Source organism: Macadamia integrifolia, chromosome 5, assembly GCF_013358625.1.
Source record: "Macadamia integrifolia cultivar HAES 741 chromosome 5, SCU_Mint_v3, whole genome shotgun sequence".
Taxonomy (NCBI): domain Eukaryota; kingdom Viridiplantae; phylum Streptophyta; class Magnoliopsida; order Proteales; family Proteaceae; genus Macadamia; species Macadamia integrifolia.
In genome coordinates, this window is record NC_056561.1 from 41,451,564 (window position 1) to 41,472,493 (window position 20,930).

The 20,930-nt window shown below is 42.0% G+C and overlaps 1 protein-coding gene across 1 annotated transcript; it reads left to right on the forward strand.

Moving 5' to 3' along the window:
- The first annotated feature begins 5,853 nt into the window (after positions 1-5,853).
- Positions 5,854-10,204, forward strand: LOC122079872 (SWI/SNF complex component SNF12 homolog). The gene is made up of 3 exons (XM_042646633.1): positions 5,854-8,106; positions 8,544-8,620; positions 9,761-10,204. The coding sequence occupies exons 1-2, from the start codon at positions 6,464-6,466 to the stop codon at positions 8,614-8,616; spliced, it is 1,716 nt and encodes a 571-aa protein (XP_042502567.1). The 5' UTR covers positions 5,854-6,463; the 3' UTR covers positions 8,617-8,620; positions 9,761-10,204.
- The last annotated feature ends 10,726 nt before the right edge of the window (positions 10,205-20,930 follow it).

The following is a 20,930-nucleotide window of genomic DNA, read 5'->3' on the forward strand; positions in this document are numbered from 1 at the left end:
GAGTTCCCTGAAGAGGACTGGTGGGCCCCTGAGGAGTTAGAACACGGCACTGATTGCTCGTGTGAGAGTTGTGCTGCAGGATCGCAGTTCTGAGGCCGAGCTGAACTCCACTTTTGATGTCGAGCTGAGCTCTACCTGGTGAAGCCGAGCTGGGTTCAACCTTCGATACCGAGCTGAGCTCCAAGCTTTGATACCGAGCCGAGCTGTATACTCTGATTTTTTATGATTTCTTTTATGTACTTGATACGTGAATTGTACTCTTATTGTGTAAATATCATGCCTTCGGGCCCACATGTATTTAACTATTGTATCACAATTCGAGTATCAAGTATTATGGGAATATTCACAGGTAAACCAAGTCTTCTGCTGAACTGATAAACTCATTCTTAGTTGTGTGTATGCTGTGGTGGAATACTGTATCAGATGATCCTAGCAGGTTTGGGTTAACCGGTGTTAACCCGGTCACTGGCCCCATTCTGTGTGAACGGGGTGTGACACTTACCCCCTCCAAACCTCCCTTGCCTCTCCCCTACCCCTTTGAACCTTGCCGAAACCTCTCTTGCTTCTCCATCCCACACCTCTACCTCCTTCTCCCTCCCTTCCTGCTCCTATCCCTGTTCGGTTGTCCCTCGTCCCTCCTCTCCTAAACTCTAGTCTTCCGTAGCTCGATCCTCTTCTCTTCCCCCTGTTGATGGCCACTCCTTGGTTTTTGTGCCCCCCCTCTGTTATCAACGACAAAAGGTGGGTATCTATCCCACTGGGCCCCTGGAATCTGAAATTGCCAAATGGAAACACTATATTATTGGACACTTCCTTGGCAGCACCCCCTTTAGCATCGTTAAACTCTCGCTCACTAAGCAACAACGCCCTTCTGGTCTGATGTCCTCCTACCTCCTTGATAACGGCATCTTCCTCTTCAACTTCAACGTTGAATCCAACAAGTTCACGGCTCTTGAAGGAGGACCCCGAAGAGTAGGAAACAAACCCATTTTTCTAAGGCAATGGGACCAACTTTCCTCCCTCGACAAAGTGGACTTCCGCTCCATCCCTATCTAGGTTGCCCTCCCAAACCTCCCCCTTCACTATTGGTGCAAGCAGGGACTTAGTGTGGTTGGCTCTATCATTAGAAAGCATCTCTTCTCTGATCACAAAACCAAGTTGATGGACTGGTTAGCCTATGCTTGCATATGTGTAGAAGTCGTTGTTGATGAAGTCCCTCCTCCTATCACAATCATGGAAGAAAATGGATTCTCCGTCACTCAAGAAGTTATTTACAACTGGCTACCGCCCATTTATTTGTTTGTAAAACTTTTTGCCTTCACATCAAAGCCTGCTCCCCTTCGGTTCCTGAGAAGGCAACTGAAGAAGTTGCCCAGGAGCCAAACCACATCCCCGACGCTGAGATCCCCTTGAATAATGGTTTGAAAAAGTGCTGGTGCCGACGTAGTAGAAGCCTCATGTCTCTCCCCAGCACCTCTTCGGTACCTGCTACTACTGCAAATGCTGGCCCTCTTGGCCCAAGGGTTCCTCCGCCTTTACCCAATGGATCCAACAGATTCTCCATTTACTACAAATGCTGGCCCTTTTGGCCCAAGGGTTCCCCTGCCTTTACCCGATGGATCCAACAAATTCTCCATTTTGGGGGCCCTGTCCACCTTTGATGACGATGCTACCACTATCTTTGTTGGAGAAGCTACCTCACCATTGGAGGGATCCTTTGACGACGTTGATGCTGCTCTATGTCCTTGAGTCTAGTCCACCTTTTTGTACCCAGCTTCTGGAAGCCTTACCCCCTCCTTTCCTTTGAACCATCATGTTGAGCCTCTTCTGCCCCCTTATGAGAAAATCTCCACTCCATTCATTGCCATCACCGACTCCATTTTCTTTACTCTCTTCCCCCCTCTCTCGACAAGACTGACAATGCACCTCCCATCACTGAATCAATCTCAGCCATCTCTACCCTTTCTTTATATCTATATTTTGGTCTAACCATCTAAACCTAAATGGGACCAATCCTTTTCTAACCTAGACCAAACCTCCAATAAACCAAACCCAAATCAGAAACCATTATGCCTAACTCGACATGTACCTCACCCATCTACATTGATCCATTGAGCTACCCCCACCCGACCCATATCCCTTACCATATTGACCCGTTGAGAGCTCCTCTCTCACCCGATGGCCTGTATAGAGATCCGCCTCGCGTTCTTGCATCACGAGCTTCCCTCACCACTACAACTGCAAATACTACTACTATCATTATTTCTCCCAACTTGCCTCTCCTAGGTGGACCTGCTTTGATGTCCTCTAATCCTGCTGTCACTGCCTCGGCCTCTTCGATTGCCAACCACGATGCTGCTCCTTCTATTGCCACTATTGTTTCGCCTCTCTTAGGTGGAAATCCCTCTTGGAATTTAACGGCTACCACTTTTGTCTTGATCATTCCGCCAGCAACCCCCTTAGATGCTTCTACGGTCTCTTCGCTAACAACCAACCTCAAATTTACTTCGGTCTTTCCACCTACAAACACTATTGTTCTTGCTATCCAAGCTATGTCGCCTGATCCTACCATGCATGCCACGTCGTGTGCTCCTTCGCTCTTGGAGCCTGCTCTGTTGTGGCTGCCATGTAATGTTTCATACCATAGCCAAGGGTGTTTGGGATGATTTATATGAAACTCCTCTCTGCTCCGACGCTCGAACCAACCATAATTCCTTAAACCATGAGGCTACCTTTCCGATTTTGAGACACGAAACTCCTCTCTGCTCCGACGCTCGAACCAACCATAATTCCTTAAACCATGAGGCTACCTTTCCGATTTTGAGACACAGGTAAGTATGTGAATTTGAAACTGAAACTATTTTATCAAAATCGAATTGAGTTGTTTACACCGAAATTGTAAAACCATTTATTAAATGGTTCAGGTTTGGTTTTTAAATTGAAATCGTGATTCAGTTTTACTTTTAAAGTTTAAACTGCTAGTAAAATAAACCGTCAAACAAATTGACATATACGTAGTAACTTTAAGTCATTTAATGTTAAGTTTACATACATTTTAATAATTAGAGAGAGAGAGAGAGAGAGAGAGAGAGAGAGAGAGAGAGAGAGAGAGACATTAAACAACTATTAAAAAAAGAAGAAGCACATAATAATAAACAATTCAATTCAATGTTAAAATTTACATTTATCTCACTAAAGATTTTAAAGGTAAATAAGTTGTTTAGATAAAAAATTAGAAAACATAAGAAAATTGTTTAAACCAAGATTGTTTATAAATGATTCCGATTTAAATATATGAAATTGTTTATTGAATGATTTGGCTTTGGTTTTACCTGCAAAATCTTGCACTAAACTTAATCGAACAGTCTACACTGGAATCGAACTGATTAACACTCTTATACACGAGTATATTCTATTGTCCAAAGGTGGAAAAACTATAATGAAAATGATGCCCTTTAAGCCCTTCTCTCTTTATTGAGGTCACGGAAGGGTTATCTAAACTTCTTGTCACATATAGAGAGCTTAATCTTTTCAAAGTAATCAAAGTTTCAAGGTATGCTCCTGAAATCTCTCACCTTTTAATTGCTAATAATACTTTCATTTTATGTAGAGCTACAAGTGAAGATCTTGCTACTATTAAGTATGTTATTGACCTCTTTTCTGATATTTCAGGACTAACCATTAATTTTTCCAAAAGTGCTCTTGCTTTGAGCTCTAACGTTCCACTTGAAACTAGGAATTATTTGTGTCGAGTTATTGATATTAAGGAAATGGATAAGGAATCCTCCTATCTTGGCACTAAACCTGCTCTTTCCTAGAGCAAGATCTCTCTCTTTCAAGAATGGGATTCAAAGAGTGGAGCTCAAATTAGGGTCCTAGAAGGAAAATCTCTTGTCATATGCTAGGAGAGCTGTTCTTATCCAATTTGCAATTTCCTCAATTATTTTTTACCTTATGACTTGTTTTACTGTTCCAAAAGCTGTGTGCAGGAAGCTTGACTCTATCTCTATGCATTTATGAAATAATGATTATGATTCTCATAAATGACTCTATACCGTCGGGTGCAAAGAGGATTTGTCAACCTAAATAGTATGATGGCCTTGGAACCTGTGACTCGAAAACGCAAAACAAAGCCCTTTTACCAAGACTTGGCTAGAGACTTCTCAACCATAACAATTCCCTTTGGGCCCAGACTTGGCTGGAGATTCTTAAAGCCAAATACTTTTTGTACATGTCAGTTTTTTATACGAGAACTTTCAAAGCAAGAGGATCTCCTTGTTGGAATGCTATTGTAAGGATCCTTCAAACTCTCGATCAAAATATTCACATGAAAATTGGTAATGGTCTCAATACTTTCTTTTGGAATGACCATTGGATCTCCAAATTCAAAAACTTTCAACTTGATAATATTCTGCATTATCCAAATTCAACTGCTCATCTTGATAAGGTTAGTAAATTTATGATAGGAAATCAATGGAATAAAAGTTTGATCAATTATGTTTTTCCTAATACTCTATCTTCTGTGATCTATTAAATCCCTATTTCTCTTGAGATTGACAGATGGTGGGGCCATCTTTCTAAGAAAGGGTCTCTCACAACTAAGATTGCAACTCAATTTCTTCAGAACAAGTTACTAACAATTTCTAATGGACTCTATAACACATGTATACGCTTTTCTCCTTGTTCTCAATGGTGGTGATTTTTTTTGGAAATACAAAATTCACCCCAAATTTAAGTTGTTATTTTGGAGATTGGCTCTTGATGGGATCCTTACAAAAGGCTTCCTACATAAATCGGTGGACTTAGATTCTGTCTGTGATCTATGTTTTTGTGAGTAGGAGAACATTCAACATGTTTTCCTCATTTGCGAATTCTCAAGAAGAATTTGGGCCATGTAACTTTTGGGATTGAGGTATGAACATATGCAATTTTCATCTTTTCCAAACTTAATAATGCATTTCTTCCAATTTTTATAAGTTGAGGTTGAATGAGTTGGACCATTTCTTCAATATCTTTATTATTACTTGCTATTTTATTTGGATGCATAGGAATATGGTAACTTTTGGATATTTTAAGCCTAATCCCCATCTCATTTTGAACCAAGTATATTTCTAGATTAATAATGGACCTAAACAGAGGTCATTACTTTCCCAGACATCTGATGTGTCATAGCTAAAAAATGACCCCTTGTCTTATACCCCACAATCTCTAAATATTAATTTTTTTGTTCACAACACTGTCCTTGTTACCACCGTTGTGTCTTCTACAAATCAAAATATTTATGGCAGGGCAACCACTATATTTAAAAAAAATAAGTTCTTATTCCTGTTTGCTAATTTTGTGATGACAGGAGAGGATATTGAAGCGGCAGTGTAAGGATTTCTCATTGGATTAGCTGAACCTTCCAATCGTAGATGGAAAGTTCAAGAAATTTGGAGTGACGTGTAAGGTCCTAAAAAACTATTGATTCTTAACAATTTTTTGATGTGGCCATGGTCCACTTCTTCTCTTCGCCTTGAACTAAGGAACCTTTTGTTCAAACCAACTTTTTTGATAAAGGATGTTAAGAACTGCCCAATAAGTTTAGTTAGGCTCGTTACCTATAGGGCTTTAATTAGGAAAATTATGATTCAGAACACAACTATTTGCTCAGAGTTGTACATGATTTATAAATTTTTGCTCTTTTTATTTGAATAAGGAAAAAAACAAAAAAAACTATAATAAAAAAATGTTTTTTAATAAAAAACTAGAGATAAATCCATCGGCTGATTTATACCGATCCGGATTGATATTGGATTGATATCGAAATGATATCGGCCTTGACCGATCCCGAGTTTTATAACCTTGCCCCTCCTTCCAATTTCCAATAAGAATAATAAAAAGCCCCAGCTCCCGCAACTCGCAACCAGGTATGGCCTAGCTCTCCATGAGTTATTGATTTATTGCAGAAAACTTATCTTTCTTGTTCTTCTCTCAAACATCGGAGATTTGGAGTTCCAGGTCCCCCTGTCCGCTGCGTATTTAGCGGCTTTCGGGTTAGGTCAGCCAAGTTGAATCGAAATTAGGGTTCCAGATCCACTTCCACTTCCACCACTTGTTTTGCGAACTTTCAAGCTAAGAAGGTTTTATTTCCATTTCGTAATCGTGCTCATCTGGTACGTACAAGCGCGGTTTTCGTTGCAGTGGTATCGTTTCTGTAACGGGTGGTGCACATTTTAGTTAATTTTTAGAACTTTCTCGTAGGTTATTTTTATCTCAGGAATATTGAATCTCTGATGGAATTAGGATTTTACGAAGTATGAAGTGGTTTTTTGATGAGTGATTTACACATGCTTACAAAATCTGGGGCTTCGTTGGATTCATCCGAATTAGGGATTGCAGAGGCCTTATTGATTCAGGGTTTTTGATCTGTTCTGGAATTCGCCTCCTGGAGGAACTGCTGATTTTAGTCTCCTAGCTAAGAATGTCTACTAACAATAATAATCCAACGAAGAATGTTGAGGGTGCTCCTTCCCCTTTTGGTAATGCTGGGATGGTCTCGTCATCCATACCGATGAATCACCCTGCGCAGCTTCACTCTCAGTCACAGGCTCAAGCACATGGAGGCTCGCACTTCCAGGGTCAGTTCCAGTCTCCTCTCCAGTCCCAATCCCAAGCCTTGGCGCAGGCTCAAGTCCGAGCTTTTGCCCAAGTACAGTCTCAAGCCCAGGCACAGGCACAAGCACAAGCTCAAGCTCATGCAGCTCAAGCTCAAGCTCATGCAGCCCAAGCTCAAGCAGCTCATGCCCAATTTCAAGCCCAGTTACAAGCTCAAGCTCAGTCCCTTAATCAAACCACTGGAATTGGGCATTTGGGTGCCTCATCTCCATCCCTTTCAACACCTGGCACGGCAAATGCGAAGCGGGTATTGCAGAAACCTCCAGCGCGTCCTCCTGGTAATGCTACCATTAATACAATTTCCCCATTCAAAACTATGGAGCTAACCCCTGCTGCTCGTAGAAAAAAGCGAAAACTTCCTGAGAAGCAGATACCCGATCGAGTGGCAGCCCTTCTGCCAGAGTCTGCTCTATACACCCAGCTACTTGAGTTTGAGTCGAGGGTAGACGCTGCTCTCGCAAGAAAGAAGATTGATATCCAGGAATCTCTGAAAAATCCTCCGTGTATTCAGAAGACTCTGCGGATTTATGTTTTCAACACATATGCCAATCAGAGCCGTACAATCGCTGAGAAGCAGAACTCTGAGATGCCTTCTTGGTCGCTTAAGATAATTGGGAGGATATTGGAAGACGGGGTTGATCCAGACCCTTCTGGTGTGATCCAGAAACCAAGCGCATCGTACGCCAAGTTCTCTTCATTTTTCAAGAGAATTACCATCAACTTGGACCCAAGCCTCTATCCGGAGAATCCGACCATTATATGGGAGAATGCTCGATCGCCGGCACCACATGAAGGCTTTGAGGTGAGAAGAAAAGGGGACAAGGAATTTACTGTGAATATACGGTTGGAAATGAATTATGTTCCTGAGAAATTTAAGCTTTCACCTGCTTTGATGGAACTTCTGGGCGTTGAGGTAGATACACGCCCGAGAATCATAGGTGCAATTTGGCATTATGTGAAGGCTAGAAAGCTGCAGAACCCGAATGACCCTTCTTTCTTTGCTTGTGACCCACCTCTCCGAAAAGTTTTTGGGGAGGAGAAGATGAGATTTTCCATGGTTTCCCAGAAGATATCTCAGCATCTTTCCCTCCCTCAGCCTATTCATCTTGAGCATAAAATCAGGCTATCTGGTCCCAGCCCAGCTGGGAATGCTTGCTATGATGTATTGGTAGATGTTCCCTTTCCATTACAGAAAGAGATGTCTGCTTTCTTGGCCAACATAGAGAAGCACAAAGAGATTGATGCTTGTGATGAAGCTATTTGTGCTGCTATTAAAAAGATCCACGAGCATCGTAGGAGGCGAGCATTCTTTCTCGGGTTTAGTCAATCTCCTGTGGAGTTTATTAATGCTTTAATTGCCTCACAAAGCAGAGACTTGAAGCTTGTTGCTGGGGAAGCTAGTCGTAATGCTGAAAAGGAGCGTCGGTCAGAATTCTACAACCAACCATGGTAAGACTTTTCTCCAATTGTTTCAATTTACTGTGTCGTTAAATGTATTCTAAGTCGAGGGTTCAAAAATTTTAAACTGGATCTGTACCTGCACCATGGACTTGCAGTAATTTTTCTGATGGAGCTCTGTTGTAGATTTTTCTCCACAAAGTCTTGCGATGATGGTCCTTTCGACCAAAGTATGGTGCTCTTTGGGAAGTTAGAAGTGTTTTTTAGGATGGTCCAGAATCGAACTGATTTTACTGGATAATTATGATTCCTAAAAAAGCTTCAATTTTCTTGCATGAGTACGATATGCCAACTTTAGAGGGACACACAGATTTCTTGTCATATTTGTTTTGGAACCCCTTACTGCTAATGCGCAAGAAACAGTTCTATGTTAGTTTCATTGATACAGTTATAATGAATGGAAATGTTCCTTTTGATGAACTTTACAGGGTTGAAGATGCTGTTATTCGTTATCTGAACCGAAAGCCTGCTGCGGGAAGTGATGCTCCTGGAAGCACTTGAATTGGTATTGTTTAATTGCAAATTTGAATTACTGCTTATTCCGACATCCTATTGTTGATACTTTTGCCTCCGTTGTGAGAAAGATGATTGCTGTTTTATCAGTTGAGGAATGTTGGACAATTTTTTTGGGGAAAAAAATCCCTAAATCTTGCCAATCTGAGCTTCATTTTTTCCTCTGCCAAATCTTTGTCACGAAAAAACATCATTTTATTATTCTACCTTGACAAAATGTTGTAAACTCTTAGGCGATAAAATTGTTATCCCATAGGAGCTTTCCAGCTAAGGTAAGTTCGTCCAATGCATATTGCAACAAGAAAACTGTGCACTTGGATTTCCTAACTGTTTTTTGAGAAAATAATGACTCCATTACTATAACTTTCAAAAGACTCAGAAAACAGATGTGTTTTGCATATCTTTTGATATGTGGCTTGCTGAGAAACTTGTGAGGGAGTCACATGCTCCTTGGCATAGTTGTCACGGCGTGAAATCAATCCAAGGCGGTGGAGGGGTGGCTAATCGATTTGGCGATGAATCGCCCATTATGGCATTGCCATGACGGTCAAATCGCCCATGTGTCAGTTTTTATTTTCCCTATTTTATAAAGTTATTTAATATGCTACTTTTTTATTTCCCCTATTCTCTAAAGTTATTTAGCATGCTACAAACCTACAATATATACCCTATAACATATAAAACCAACATTAAGCAACATCAAATCATCAAAAATCAATATAGCCCTATCAAAATCACCCTGCATTTTACAAAAAATCGACCACCTAGTGAATTAGGCGTGACCTGGCATCCATGGCAGTGCCATGGTGACGCCTATCAGCCAATGGCGACCGCCATTTGTGAGTCACGTAAATCGTAGCATTGCCATGAACTTCTTTTCCAGCCAGGACGCCAAATCGCCGCCTAGGCGACGCCATGACAACTATGCTCCTTGGATATTTTTATTAAAATGACTGACAACGCCTAGGTGTCGCCATGACAACTATGCACCTTGGATATTTTTATTAAAATGGCTGCTTGTCAGTCTATTACGTGGTCAACGATTCACTGGAAAGGAGGGGACATACCTAATCCTTTGACTTCAGTTTAATTTCAAAATGATGTACCTGAAGCATTTCCTGTCTTTGTCCAGGTATGGTAGGATTTTTCGTAGATCCTGCATGTATAAGCAAGTCACATTTCTGGCCTGCGTATACACCGAGGAACATAGGCAGTCCCTAGGGTTGTTTGGTGCATCTGAATCTGTTTGTCTGAAAGGAGTCACTGGAGCTGCAGAGCCACCTGCCGAAGAGGAGATTGAGGAAATTCAAAGAACAGCAGTGGGGGAACAGACCTCAGTGAATGTGCAACAGAAATTCATTACAAAAGCACTAACCGTAAAAGGATGGATTGTTTTGTGAAAGAATTTTAATGTGCAACAGAAATTCATTACAAAAGCAGTAACCGTAAAAGGATGGATTGTTTTGTGAAAGAATTTTAGGGCCTATCAAAAGTGGAATTTGTGCTTGTGGAAGATTTCCTTGTAGTATTATTCTTCCATCCATTCTAATTAAATGATATTTTCTTATTCGGTAAAGGAAAAAGCACAATGACATTCTATTGCTATGACTTAAATTATCTGTCTATGATATTTCAGAACAAAATGGATATAAAAAAACCAAGTATTCATAATGCATTTTTTGTTAAGACATGGATGGAACATTTCCTTGGTACTTTTAACTATGAAGATCAATTGTTTTTGGATAAGTAGTGTTTTGCAGATTCAAAGGAAGGCGTAGCAGTGGTTAGGTACTTAGGTATGTCAAGTGCCTAATTTTTCTGTGATTGGGTGGTTACGAGAGAAAGGTGAAATGAAACCACAGTTCTCTCTTTTTTCCAATTCCTTCTCTCCCTCTTTGGGAGAGGGAGAAAAAGGTGTTTTCCTTCTAGAGCTTGATTCAGGTGGAGGGCCCTGGCACTGTCGCTATCCAATGGGAAGATGAATCTGGCCATCGAGGCAAAAACTTTTGACCTTGAGGAGCTCCTGCTGAGCAGCAACCATTCTCCTCGTATTACAGGTAGGGGACAGTAACATCTAAGTTTGTTAAATACTTAATATTAGCAAACTGAATATGATGTGGATGTCAGTGATATTTGAGGTTGGATCTTAAATTGAAGTATGACTTGGGATATACAGATTCCAAGTTAAGTTTATTTGAGGTTGAACATTTAACACATGCTCTTTGTATTACAGGAAGAGGACGCCCGTTTTGTATTTATTTATTTTTATTTTTATGTTATTTTGTCAAATTGAAGTAGACTTGGGATATATTTACTGGTTGAGAGGAAATTGGATGGTTGGGGTGGATATGTGATTGTAAGAGCAATACAAAGAGAAGATTCATGGCATGTGGTTACACCTGGAGGGAAGAGAGGTTAGCATTTGGACAAGCTTGGTGATGTCTATTTGAAACATAGATCAATCCACAGGTAACCAGAATCTGCTGGAATTCACCCAAACAATCGTTAACTTCTGCCCTTTATTATACAGTGCTGTTTAATATTTGGAGCCTAGGAGTGGTGGTGGCCTAAGGGCCAAAGAGATGTAAAGCCAACTAGGGTAGAGGAGAGCATGTCTTCTGGCAGTGGTGCATATGATCCTATTGATACATCTATGATTTTGGGAAGATATTAGAAGAAGAATTGGATTTTTTTGGCAGATGTAAAGCCAACTGGGGTAGAGGAGAGTTTATCTTCTGGCTGTTGTGCTTATGATCCTACTGATACATCTATGATTTTGGGAAGATATTGGAAGGAGAATTGGAAACAGCCTCTCTGTGAAGTGGGGTAAGGCTGTGTACATTATGACCCTCGCCAGACCCTGTAGTGGTGGAAGCCTCGTGCACTGGGTACGCCCATTATACGGGAAGGAGAATTGAAACTTTTTGCAACATAATTTGACAAATTTTAAACTTGCAAATGGAGCTTGTTCTCATATGCTCCTGTAAAGCTTCCCTGCCAATGTTGTTGAATGATGTTGTTTCCATTTCAGAGGGTTGTGCTGTGGCGGATCCTAATTCTAGACTATTCTGGATTTATGACTAGTCATGGAAATATGCTTCTTGAGGAGAGGGGAGGTGATTAGTTCTGTTCCACAGTGTTTACTTGTTCCAATTGGGAAGACATGGTTGAGTTCAAAGTTCAAACTGAATTTTATGTCTTTTTAAAGAAATTAATAGAATTTTTTTATTGATGAAAGCTTCTGTGGGAATTTGAGTTCTGAGGAAGTTTTTAGATTACATTTTAAGGTGGCAATCTCAAAATCATTGCCGATATTTAGCAGAGGATTCCTTAAAGGCTTCTTTTTATCCAATTAGGAATGGAAAAGTATCAACAAAGCTGAGTATGAGATATTTCCATTGAACTCCAATTTTATATTAGAAAATGCTTGGATAAGGTTTGAATACTGCTTGTAATAGAGGGTGGGCCTCGGCGCAACAGTAAGGTTGTTCCAGTGCGAACTAGTGGTCGCGGGTTGAGTTGGGAAACAGCCTCTCCACAAAGCGAGGTGAGGCTGCGTGCATTATGACCGTCCCTAGACCCTGGAGTGGTGCGAGCCTCGTGCACTCGGTACGCCCTTTTTGTTTATTTTATTTTATTGGTTGTTGTTGCTTGTGGAATCAGTGTGTTCTAAAGCTGTATATTTCAGTTCAAGTTTCCTGTACTAACAACTGCCCGTCCCCAGAGATCCTTTGCTTGAATGTAGCTGAGCATTAATGAAATTAAAGGTGACTCAGAAAAGTTACGTATCACAGGTTTGCATGGAGTTCATTTCTGATGGTAGAACTATATATATCTTGAAATTGGTAGGCAACTGTGTTATTGTTAATCCTGTCATATTAGGAGGTCCTGGGAGAGGATGCAGCAGTAGATTGGTGAGCATGGGGGAGTCTATTTTTATTTGGGTTATGGGTTGGAAAGGAGAGAATGCAGTAAGGCACCAATAACGATAGATACATAACTTGTGTGGCTCCCTTCTTGAATAGCGAACTCAACATATTTTCCTCCCCCAGGGGGATGTTTGTGTTGGGAGGGAGTTGTGGATTTTGAAGGTAGAGGAAACTTGTAGCTTTATGGGAGTTATTTCCTTCAATAATTATGACATAGTTCTAGGGCACATCTGTGGTGATTGAATCCTGAAGTAGATGAAGCAATTTTTTGGAGAGGGGGAAAGAGAAAGGCGGGGGCGGGAGCGGGAGCGGGGGCGGGGGCGTGGGCTGGGGAGAGTACCAAGGAACTGAGAATGGTTGATGGCAGTAGGGGGAGAAACTAAGAAAAGGTAGATAGTCAGTGACAAAAGACAGGGTCAAGTAGCTTTGGGGAACAGAAGGTCGACCAAAGGAAACAAGACAAAAGGAATCTCTTGGAAGCTGGTTTGCAGCGGGAAAGGAATTGTGAATCCTGTTCTATCAAGTGGTTCCAGTGTTCTTCAAGAGTGAAATCTGGCAATCCCTGAGGTGAGTTAAGAAGGGTGGGTTGGATATTCTTGCCAGCTATAGCACCTTCGAAGCTTTATTTCCACGTGGGATGAGAAATTTGAAAATGTGGATCACAATTTGGAGCTCCTCTTCCCGGTACTGTGCAAGTTGAAGTCAGATGATAGTGGTAATTTATTCAGATGTTTGGACCAGTGGAGGCCAATATATTTTTTTGAGCTTCCTTGAGTGAATTGGATGCGCACATGCAAAGATGGGTCCCTGGATTTGCATGAGTGAATGAAAGCCGGGCAGTACGAGAAAACTTTCCAACTTCACCTTTAGATGTCACCTGATCAATCTGCTGAGTTCAATTGGTCAATTTTTTTCCTCAATAAAAACTGGCTATCAGCAAAAGTTGGCGTGTTCTTTTCACTTATGTTGGGTTCGCTACGTTTTGCTATGTGCAGTATCCTTCGTGAAGTGGGAAGATATTGCCCAGGCATCCTGTTGTTAAGAGGTAATGATTCATTGATTCAAGTACAAGCTTCTTGGTAGACTTCACATCTCTAGATTTGTAAAATCCATGTTATAGTTGTTGGTGTATGATGTCTTGTATTCCGTCGTAATTTAATCCAGAGAGTATTGGTGCAACACCTAGACAGGCAGGACATCGGTCCCATTAGCCGGTTAGCGGGCCATGGGGGTTGCAAGGGGGGCATGAGGCCCCCTGCATAGCATAGGGTGTAGGGGGCGCAGCCCCCCGCTCGAATTTTTTATTTGAGGGCAATTGTATACTTTCTGGATTAGAGTTTTTTCGCTATATATTTGTAGCGAGGGTTTCTTTCTCTATAATGCAAGCAATACTGAGAGGTGTGAGGACGAACACTGTAACCCTATTCTCCATTGATAGTGAAGCAGGATCTCATTTTACCGGGGACGTAGGCAACCTTGCCGAACCTCGTCAAATCCATGTGCATTGTTTGTTTTGTTTTTCCATTATCTTTTGCATCGTTTTAGGGTTGTGTTTCTACAAATTGGTATCAGAGCTCTAGGTTTTCGTTTTCTAGGGTTTACTATCACGACGACAGGGAAGGGATCGAATGTCAAGTATGATATCGAGAGGTTTAATGGGAAGAACAATTTCACCATCTGGCGTCAAAGGATGAAGGATCTTCTGATACAGTAGGGTTTGGCGAAAACGTTGTTGGGGAAGTCGAAGAAACCTGCAAAAATTATTGACGAAGATTGGGAAGAGATGGAGGAAAATTCGGTAAGTGCTATTTGATTAAATCTTTTTGATGATGCCCTACAATATGTTGTGGATATCGAATCTACACCATAGTTATGGGCGAAACTTGAAAGCATCTACGTGACGAAGTCTTTAACGAACAAGTTGTTCGTGAAGAAGCAATTGTATTCTCTACAGATGGAGGAAGATACAGATCTATTAGAGCATCTTAACATGTTCAATCAGATCGTAAGTAAACTTGCAAACCTCGAGGTTAAGATCGAGGATGAAGACAAGGTGTTACTATTGCTGTTGTCGCTCCCAGAATTATATGATCACCTAGTAAAGAATCTCTTGTATGGAAAGGAGACCCTTAAGATGGATGAAGTCGCAGCTGTCCTCATGTCCAATGAAATAAGGAAGAAGGCCAGTAGTACGAAATCTCAAGGAGAATGTTTTTTCAGAGGTGACAAGGAGCAGGAAAGAGGGAGATCAAATCAAAAGGGATCTGGGAAGAGTCGATTGAAATCAAAAGGGGAAAAGACAAAGGTCTCTTGTTACTATTGCAAGAAGGAAGGTCATCTGAAGAGAGAGTGCTTGAAGAGGAAGGCGGACTTAAAGAAGAAAGGTGTAGATAAGGCATCTGAGGAAGCTAGCGTGGCTGACAATTCAGGTGGAGATGATGGAGATGTACTCTCTATATCATCAGATAAGAATCAACCTTCTGATTCTTGGATTTTAGATTCTGGATGTTCATATCACATGTGTCCACATAAGGATTGGTTTGATACATATCAACCATATAATGGTGGGTTTGTCCTAATGGGGAATGATGCCGTATGCAAGACCATTGTGATAGGCATTATCAAAATCAAGATGTTTGATGGGATAGTAAGAACCTTAACAGATGTGAGACATGTACCAGAATTAAGGAAAAACTTAATATCTTTGGGGACACTTGACTCAAATGGCTGCAAGTACATAGCAGAAGATGGAGTTCTCAAAGTTATTAAGGGTGTAATGGTTGTCATGAAGAGACAGCCAGCAGGAAACCTATACAGACTCATATGGAGCACAGTTATAGGTGGAGCATCTGTGACTACAGATGCAGTATTTGATACAGATGATACCTATCTGTGGCATATGCGGTTAGGGCATATGGGAGAAAGAGGATTGATGGAGCTTCATAAAAGGAAAATGTTGAAGGGAGTAAAAACTTGTAAACTGAACTTCTGCAAGTATTGTGTGTTCGGAAAACAGTGCAAGATTAGTTTTAAAACTGCAAAACATAAGAGTAAAGGGGTGCTTGATTATGTACACAACGATGTATGGGGTCTTTCAACAACAAAATCTAATGGTGGGGCAGAATACTTCGTGACCTTTGTTGGTGATTACTCAAGGAAAGTCTGGATCTACTTCATGAAGCATAAAAGTGAGGTGTTCACTAAATTTAAGGAATGGAAGGCTAATGTAGAAAGGAAGACAGGAAAGAAAATTAAATACTTGAGAACAGATAATGGAAGAGAGTACACATACAAGCCGTTTCTAGAATTATGCAAGGCTGAAGGGATTACACGTCACTTCACGGTTTCAAAAACACCACAACAAAATGGTGTAGCTGAAAGGATGAACAGAACACTTCTAGAAAGAGCTCGGAGGGTGAGGCTGAATGCAGGGTTGAGCAAGAGATTTTGGGCAGAAGCAGTGAACATGGCATGTTTCCTCATCAATAGGTTTCCATCAAAGACGATTGATTGTAAAATTCCTGAAGAGGTATGGACAAGAAAACCAGTAGATTATTTTATTCTAAAAATATTTGACTGTCCAGCCTATGCGCATGTTGAGAGTGAGCAGCGTTCCAAATTAGACTCAAAGTTTAAGTAGTGTATCTTTCTTGGTTTTAAGAAAGGTGTAAAGGGATTCAAGTTGTGGGATCCAAGTTCACAAAAAGTTGTGGTTAGTAGAAATGTTGTGTTTGATGAGTCTTATATAGTGAAGTCAAATTACAATTCACAAGCAGTTGATGAAAATAAAGAAGGTTCTACTGTGCAGGTGGAGTTAGGTGAGTTAGAAACAAGAGAGAATGAGTCATCAAGTGACTTACTAGGACAATAGGAAGCAGTAGAAGTTCCCTATACTGTGGCCAAGGGTAAAAGGAAGCGTACTCACAAATCACCTATGAGATTCGGGTTTGAGGACATGGTTGCCTATGCCCTCACTGTAGGTACAGGTGATCCATCTTCCTACCATGATGCTTTGAGTGATACACAGCATGATAAATGGATGACAGCTATGATAGAGAAAATGAAATCTCTACAAAAGAACAAGACTTGGGAGATTGTGGAAAAACCCAAGGGAAGAAAAATCATTGGGTGTAAATGGGTCTTTCGTAAGAAAGAGGCAGCATCTGAGAAGGAACGTAAAAGGTATAAGGCAAAACTTGTAGCCAAGGGCTATGCATAGAAGGAGGGAATAGACTATAATGAAATATTCTCTCCAGTGATGAAACACACTTCGATCAGGGTACTACTTGCTTTGGTGGCCATGTATGATTTAGAGCTTGAACAACTTGATGTGAAAACTGCATTTCTTCATGGTTACTTGGAGGAACAAATTTACATGGAGTAGCTTGAAGGTTTCAAGGTGCAGGGAAAGGAAGACCATGTTTGTCTGCTTAAGAGGTCGCTTTATGGCCTTAAGCAATCTCCTAGGCAGTGGTACAAGTGCTTTGATTCCCACATGATGAAGATTGGCTACACAAGAAGTGAGTATGATAGTTGTGTTTATTATAAAGTGTCAAGTGATAATTCCATTATTTTGTTGATGCTTTATGTTGATGACATGCTCATTGCTGCAAAGAACAAACATGATATAGTCTCTTTAAAGTCTTTGTTGAGTGCTGAATTTGAGATGAAGGATCTTGGTGCCGCTAAGAAGATCCTTGGCATGGAAATCCTTAGAGATAGAAATGTAGGTAAACTTTGGGTAACTCAGAAGAGGTATTTTGAAAAGGTGCTAGAGCGTTTCAATATGGAAAAGGCTAAGCCAGTTAGCTGGTCACTTCAAGTTATCTGAAAGGGAATGCCCTACAACATATGAGGAGGTGAAGCAGATGTCTTAAGTCCCTTATGCTAGCGCAGTTGGGAGTCTCATGTATGCTATGGTTTGTAGCAGGCTGGATTTGTGTCATGCAATCAGTGTTGTTAGCAGATACATGAGTAATCCAGGGAAGGAGCATTGGAATGCAATTAAGTGGATCTTCAGATATTTGAGCAAGACTAAAGATATATGTGTTATGTTCAGTGGCAAGGGAAGTTCTATAGAATTGGCAGGTTATGTTGATTTTGACTATGCTGGTGATTTAGACAAGAGGAGGTCTACTACAGGGTATGTGTTTACATTGGCTGGTGGACTTATATCATGGAGGGCGATGCTTTAGTCTACAATTGTATTGTCCACTACATAGGTAGAGTACATGGCAGCAGTTGAGGCTGCCAAGGAAGGAGTCTGGTTGGCTGGACTGGTTCGTGAGTTGGGGTTGGAGCAAGGAGTTACAGTGTTACATTGTGACAGTCAGAGTGCCATACATCTTGCAAAGAATCAGGTGTTTCATGCAAGGACAAAGCATATTGATGTGAGATTTCACAAGATCAGGAAGCTTGTGTCAAAAGGCAGTATTAACTTGAGAAAAATTCATACAGATCTCAATCCTGCAGATATGTTTACAAAGCCAGTTACTACAGAGAAGTTCGAGTTCTGTTTGGACTTGATTAATATTACTCATTGTTGAAGATGAGGGACGCACCAAGCAGGTGCGGGTTTGTACCTCTAATGAGGTACAATGATGAAGACGTCTACAAGTTATCTTTACAAGAGGCTCGACAGAATTCAAGCCAAGGTGGAGATTGTTGGTGTATGATGTCTTGTATTCCGTCGCAGTTTAATCCAGGAAGTACTGGTGCAACACCTAGACAGGCAGGACGGCGGTCCCGTTAGCCGGTTAGCGGGCTGTGGGGGTTGCAAGGGGTGTAGGGGGGCGCAGTCACCCGCTCGAATTTTTTATTTGAGGGCAATTGTGTACTTTCCGGATTAGGGGTTTTTTGTGCTATATATTTGTAGCGAGGGTTTCTTTCTCTGTAATGCAAGCAATACTGAGAGGTGTGAGGACGAGCGCTGTAACCCTATTCTCCATTGATAGTGAAGTAGGATCTCATCTCACTGGGGATGTAGGTAACCTTGCCGAACCTCGTAAAATCCGTGTGCATTGTTTGTTTTGTTTTTCTATTATCTTCTGCATCGTTTTAGGGTTGCGTTTCTACAATAGCCTGATAATGTTGCAACAATTCTTTCTTCCTTTTGAAAAGTGGAGGCATCCATTTGGGAGGTGAGCGAGAGGATCTCTCACAAATATTGCCTCATTTTTCTGTTTTGTTTCTGGAAAGCAGAAACAAGTAGGTTCTGAATCCTTATGGCAATTCTACTTGGTTGGATGTGGTAAATTTGGTCCAGCTAGTTGTTGATCTCAATTGTTCAATTGTTTTCTTTCCCTAATTTTATGAAGAGGCTCTAGTCTGAATAATATTTCAGTAACAACTTGTATGTCCATGCACAATGCTCTTACTTCCTCCCATGCATCCTTTTGGTAGTTGTTGATTTTCTTAATGGCTTAATCAAGTGTCCATCCAAAGATTCTATTTTTAGGGTTTAATTAACCAAAACGATCTAAATGCTAATAAAAAATTTTGTAAGCATTAACTTTTGGGACCGATATTGATCGGATCGATTGGGATTGGGTTGTATTGGGCATAATTTAAAAAAAGAAAAAAGAAAAAAATTCCATTCTTTGGTTGATAAATTAGATTCATATCAGTATCGAATTAGTTATCCGGTTCGGCGATATTGATATGTATTGGTTGATATTCTGATTTGATACTGATAATGAGAACTATTCGTGATATAGCCAAAATAACCTCTCGGTGAGGGCAATGACACGTGTCGTCTCCGAGACACGTGTCCTCCGCCAGACGAAGGTTCCAAGAAGCCACTCACACTCGAGCACGCTCAATCACCAAGGCACGCCCGCAGAATCACGCGGGATCACGTCTCCTGCATGAGGGGAATATTCCCCCCCAGAAGGTTGGACGTATTCGAGTGGGACTCTAAGAGGGAAGAAGGGGGAAAAACCCTAAGGCCAAAATACTATATAAGAAGGCACGGAAGAAGAGGGAGGTAAGCTCTGAGACCCTCACCATTACTCCTTTATTGAACTGTGCGGCCGACCCTGACTTGAGCGTCGGAGGACTAACCCCGGACTAAGTTCTGGGCCTCCGTCGTCTGTGTTTGTGTAGGTTGGACTAGCAGGGTTTTTTGGCAGCAACAGATTGGCGCCGTCTGTGGGAACGACGGTAATGGTGGGGAGAACCTACAACCGAAAAAGGACGAGAGCGACGTCCAACATAGACATGGGGGAAGAACCTTCAGGGGAGCTTCCTCCCTTGGCGGAGATTGGACGAGAAAGGGGCCATGACGACCGGGAAGTGTCCGTCAGATACCAGCGGTCGGCTGGATATTCAGTACGTGAAGGCAGCGACCATCAGCCTCCCGCGGCCCAGGAGTACGTGACATGGCAGCAGTTCGAAGACCTCCAGGACAAATATAACCGGATGGCCGAGACTATGAGGGAGGTCTCCAAAGCTGTCTCCCATAGGACTGGCGGAGCACCCCCAGGTCCCCACGTCCAGTTTGAGAGGCCTCGAGAAGAAGACCAAAGCAGTACGGGATCGACAAGGGCCGGTCGTGACCCTCGAAGCCGAGCAAGGGAGAGTCCCGCGCCCCGAAGTAGGACGCGACGCGCCACCAGAGACCCGCATGGGGATCAGCACCAAGGAGACAAACAGAGGTCCAAGGACTCGGGATTAAAGAGGATGATCTTAGACCTGAAGGACGAGATTAGAAAGGTGGCAGAAAACCAGACAGGGAACCGCGAGCCCGACCTCACCAATGATACGGCCTTAGCTGACGAGGTCATGAGGGACCCGCTCCCGGTCGGTTTTCGCCTGCCCAAGTACGACACCTATGACGGGTCGGGGGACCCCGTCGATCACTTGGAAGGCTTTAAGGTCGCCATGCAATTCCATCGCATCTCGAAAAATATTATGTGTCGGGCCCTCCCATTGACGTTCAGGGGGGCGGCGAGGCTGTGGTATAACCGACTACCGACGAAGTCGATCCACAGCTTCAGCGACCTGAGTTACTTCTTCGTGAAGGGGTTCTCTAGTAGCCAGCCCCTCCAGAAGACTACGTTGAACCTAACCAACGTCAAGCAGTAAGAAGGGGAATCGCTGCGGAATTACATGAAGCGATTCCAACAAGAAAAGATCACAATCAGGGGCCTAGACCCGAAGGAGGAGTTCACGGCCCTGCTAGGTGGCGTCAAGGACAAGGAATTGAAGAGGTCCCTGGCGAAGCATACGCCTAGAGATCTGACCGAGCTGAGGGCGCGATGCGATAAGTACATCCAGATGGAAGAAACCCTCCAGGCAGATGAAGAAGTCGAAAGGAAGGCGGCGAGGAAGAGGCCCTTAAGGGTTGACGACAAACCCGTCGAAGAAGGAAAA

Coding starts and splice junctions, on each gene's coding strand:
- LOC122079872 (XM_042646633.1), top strand. CDS start 6,464: ATGTCTACTAACAATAATAATCCAACGAAGAATGTTGAGGGTGCTCCT. Junction 8,107..8,543: donor GAATTCTACAACCAACCATG/GTAAGACTTTTC, acceptor TGAACTTTACAG/GGTTGAAGATGCTGTTATTC.